At 62.4% G+C, this 4,235-nt stretch overlaps 2 protein-coding genes across 2 annotated transcripts in view; one reads left to right on the forward strand and one right to left on the reverse strand.

Moving 5' to 3' along the window:
• Positions 1 to 1,053, reverse strand: part of CUNH11orf21 (chromosome unknown C11orf21 homolog) — a 2,341-nt gene extending 1,288 nt beyond the window's left edge. The window contains 2 exon segments of the mRNA XM_017507711.2: positions 789 to 882; positions 953 to 1,053. Of these exon segments, the coding sequence (XP_017363200.1) occupies positions 789 to 882; positions 953 to 1,053 (195 nt within the window).
• A 1,332-nt stretch (positions 1,054 to 2,385) lies between these two features.
• Positions 2,386 to 4,235, forward strand: part of TSPAN32 (tetraspanin 32) — a 21,101-nt gene continuing 19,251 nt past the window's right edge. The window contains exons 1-2 of the mRNA XM_017507712.2: positions 2,386 to 2,482; positions 3,094 to 3,208. Coding sequence (XP_017363201.2) covers positions 2,417 to 2,482; positions 3,094 to 3,208 — 181 coding nt within the window. The 5' untranslated portion in view covers positions 2,386 to 2,416. The remainder of the gene's footprint in view (positions 2,483 to 3,093; positions 3,209 to 4,235) is intronic.

Consider the following 4,235-nt stretch of genomic DNA (forward strand, 5'->3'; position numbering starts at 1 on the left):
CATCCACTCCTGCACACACATCCACTCCTGCACACACACCCACTCCACACACATCACATGCATCCACTCCTACACATCCACTCCTGCACACACATCACACGCATCCACTCGACACACATCACATGCATCCACTCCTACACATCCACTCTTGCACACACATCACACGCATCCACTCCTGTACATGCATCCACTCCTACACACACATCCACTCCTGCACACACATCCACTCCTGCACACACATCACACGCATCCACTCCACACACATCACACACATCCACTCCTACACATCCACTCCTGCACACACATCACACGCATCCACTCCTGTACATGCATCCACTCCTGCACACACATCCACTCCTGCACACACATCCACTCCTGCACACACATCCACTCCTACACATCCACTTCTGCACACGCATCCACCCCCGATCTCTTCCCTGGAAATAAAGCGAGGGACCCCTAGGCGGGCTTGCAGTGCGGCCCCGCCCTTAGGACAGGCTCCTTGGTGAGGCGGGGGGGGGACAGCTGTCCTCCTGGATCAGCCCCTTGGGGCTGAACCAGCTGCTCTAGGGGCCTCTCAGGCTCCAAGCGGCAGCACCACCTCTAGAGCAGGTGGCTAGGGGTGTGTGAAGGCCGGCAGCAGCCTGCACAGTGGCTTCCCCTCAACGAGCCACTTATTCTTGCAGAGGGGGTATCAGGGTGGGCAGGTGTGGTCAGCAAAGGGCACGGGGGTTCCACCGGCTCCCTGCCCCCACTGGTGGGCACAGGGAGGGGGGCTGCGGTCAGACCTGGTCTCTGGAGGGCCGGCCTGGGGATTCTGTCCACCAGATGGGAGGTTTGATGCCACTTTGAGATGACTAGTGAGGCCACCAGGGCACAATGCTGGTGTGAGAAGGTGCCCACAAGGGTGGGTCAAGAGCCCAGGCCCACCCTGCTCCAAAATTCTTCAGACCTGGCAAAGAGGCACCCCAGGAGGGCGTGGTGTTCCAGGCCCACCTCACAGGCTCCAGGGCGGCCAAGGACAGAGGACAATTCCAGGGATGGGCTGGACATAGCCCAGAGCAGCTTCCCGGGAGAGGCCGAGCTGGCCACCTGCACAGCCAGGGCCTCCTGACCCTGGATCTGGTCCCTTCACACTTGCTGCCACCCCTGGATTCATCCCTGCACCCCAGCCTGAACCACACCTGGACCTCCAGCTAAAGTGATGCTATGGATGCCAGGCATCTGAGGCCCACACAAGCCCCTCAAACTCACAACGGGAATTCCTGGGGGCCAGAGCTACCAAGGGTGCTGTCTGGGGCGGGGTGCTGGGCGAAGCGGGAGGGAGGAGGAGGTCTGAGCAGTTCCCCCAGCAGCTCCTGACAGGCAGCAGCCCACCCATCCTCCCACAGCCACTTGGGTGGCCACACCTGCAGGTCTGGCTCCCCCCACCGCCATGAGGTCCCGACCAAATGTAGGAGAAGCAATTTCAGCACCGGCTGAAGGGGACGGCAGAGGTGGGGAGGGCTAGCAGAGGCACCTGTCAGCACCACCTTGGAGCGCCCAGAGTGGTCCCTGCACGGGGATTCACCTGGAGCATTTTCACCCTCTCCAGGCCCACCCTCGCCCAGAGGCCACAAAAACCCTGCCTGTACTGGGGCCTGCAGCAGGGCCCCGCCCACGTGTAATTACATGGCTTTGTGTAATTACAAATTCGAGGTTGTCAAAGCCTCCCCCTGGAGGCCACACGTGGCTGTGAGAGAGGACGCAGCCTACCCGGTGGCCCCAGGAAGGCTCTGCAACAAAACGCACCTTAGGGTATTTGGTTTTTGAAGGCATCAAAAACCAGGACCTTCTCAAAACTTGTCACTGGACATCTCAAATGGTGCTTCCTAAGAGCACCTCCACAATGGCGTTCCAACAAGACCTGTCTCCAAATTCCTCCAGCGATCACGCCCCCAAGGCCCACTCCACACTTGCACATCCCCCGTTCGGGGAGCTCATCCTCCTCTCCGGGTGCGTTTCCCCGCACCCCACACTCATCCCTGCTCGTCACTTTCTGCTCTCAGCGCCGTCCTCAGTGGCCACACCAGAAATGAGGCCATGTCCTCCTGGCTTCAAAGGGCCTCAGGTGTCAGCAAATGCCCTGGCATCTTGGGCCGGGCTGGGGGCAGCAGGGTGAGGTGGGGTGAGGAGGCCGACCTCACTGCCCCTCCCTTTCCTGCCTGCCCTTCTTCTGGGGCACCCAGCAGCTCCGTCCTAGGGCCCTGTTGACAGACAGACAGAGGGCGGATGCAGCCTACCTCCCGGGCCAGCAGCTGCGGTCTGAGGCCCCTGCCCAGCTGGAAACCACAGGGAGAGGAGGGGAGGGGAGGGGACAGAAGAGGAGGGGAGAGGAGGGAAAAGGAAGGGAGGAGAGAAGAGGAGGGGAACCGCCATGGGGCCTTGGAGTCGAGTCAGGGTTGCCAAATGCCAGATGCTGGTCACCTGCTTCTTTGTCTTGGTAATAGGGCAGGAGGGGGTGGTGGGTGGGGGTGAGCAGGGGTGAAGCCTGCTCCCCAGGCCTCCAGCACTGGGGCTACCCCTCCCCTCACACACACACCAGCCCTACGGTCCCCGTCCTGCCCTTGCAGACATGTGCCTGGGGCTTCTGGTGGCAGACAGTTGGCAGGCAGTGACCGCTGTGGACAGCCCATCTCTCCTCTTGAGGGGCAGTGCAGGGCCTGGAGGAGGCCTGAGGGGGGCCAAGGCCTGGGCGAGCTGGGTTGGAGGGGCACTGGCTGCCGGGCACCAGGGATCTTTTCCCCTTCCTGCCCAGGAGGGTGTTGGCATGAGGTGGGGCTCACTCCCACTCCAGACAGAATGACTGGAGGTCCTGGGTGCCTGGGGAAGCCGGGCTGTGAGTGTGTACACACCTGGCCATGTGTGTGTGTGCCCGAGAGGGTGCTGGGGCATCTGCAGTGAAGTCCCCTGAGACCATTCCACAGAGACCCCGAGAAACTCTGCAGCTGAGCCTGTCTCTCATGGGACCAGGGAGCTGGAGAGAGCCCCAGCCCTGCCTCCTGGGCTGAGGGTCTCCCTTCCGGGGCCACACTGACTCTGCCCTGTCCGCAGCTGCTGGGCCTCTCTGTGGCCACCACGGTGGCTCTCACCTACTTTGGGGCCCACTTTGCTGTCATCCGCCAAGCGTCCCTGGAGAAGAACCCGTACCAGGCTGTGCACCGATGGGGTAAGCGACATCCAGGCCTGGCTGTGTCGGGAGGGGCTTGGGGCGCAAGGGTGGCTGGTGGGAGCCCAGCTGGGTGTGAGGTCTCACAATTGGAATGGTGCCAGGCCCTGGGCAGGCACTGGGGTGGTCAGGGGCTGGGAGGGGCTGCCCTGGAGTTCTCGCTCCCCAGGACAGAGCCTGGGGTCTGGGTGACAGCCGGTGCTCCTGCCTGGCTCTCGTGCCCCACGGGAGCATGGGCACAGTGTGGGTATATGTCGAGCAGGGTCAGGACTTGGCTCTGTGCAGTCAGGGCTCAATTCCAGGCAGGCGCCACCTGGGACTGGCCTGGGGCTAGGCTCAGCAGGTCCACGGAAAGGGCTCCACGCCGGCTGATGTTCCACTTAGCTCCTGGGACGGGGTGGGGAAAGGGTGGGGGCTGCTCTAGCCAGACGCCTCCCTGCAGAGACTCAGCAGTGACTTGTCCAACATCCAGAGAGCAGGAGTGAGGCCGAGGAAGGTGCCTTTCATGAGGGGATGCGGGAGCCGGACCTGTGGAGGACTCTCAGATGGGAGCTCAGGAGGCCCAGGAGGGCTGCAGCCCAGTGGGCAGATGTGGGGAAACTGAGGCCTAGGAGGTCAGGGCTGCTGCCTCAGAACCCACTGCTTTTCCCCAAGTCCTAGGACCAGGGCCTCCCTGGAGGAGGACGCCTGGGGCCCGGGTCCAGGTCCGGGCTGATAAGATTACAGCTTCACTCCGGCCACTTGTCACTAGGGTATGGTGGGGAGCATGTGGCTTCAAAGATAGCCCCACAGGCAGGAAGGGCAAGGAGGGAAATAGGGAAGGAGGGGCAGTCCCCTAGGCTGAATGAGTCTTACCTCCCTCCTCCTTCCCTCAAGGCCCTGTCTGATGGAGAGACCCGGGCCCACTCAGAGCCCCCAGAAGTCCAGCACAGCCCCTGACTCCCAAGTCAGATGGGGCCCTGACTGGACTCCAAGGTCCCATGGCGGCTCCTCCCCTCCCTTCCCCTCCCTTGCTCTTCCCTCCCCT

This window comes from Cebus imitator, unplaced genomic scaffold, assembly GCF_001604975.1.
Source record: "Cebus imitator isolate Cc_AM_T3 unplaced genomic scaffold, Cebus_imitator-1.0 Scaffold384, whole genome shotgun sequence".
NCBI lineage: Eukaryota > Metazoa > Chordata > Mammalia > Primates > Cebidae > Cebus > Cebus imitator.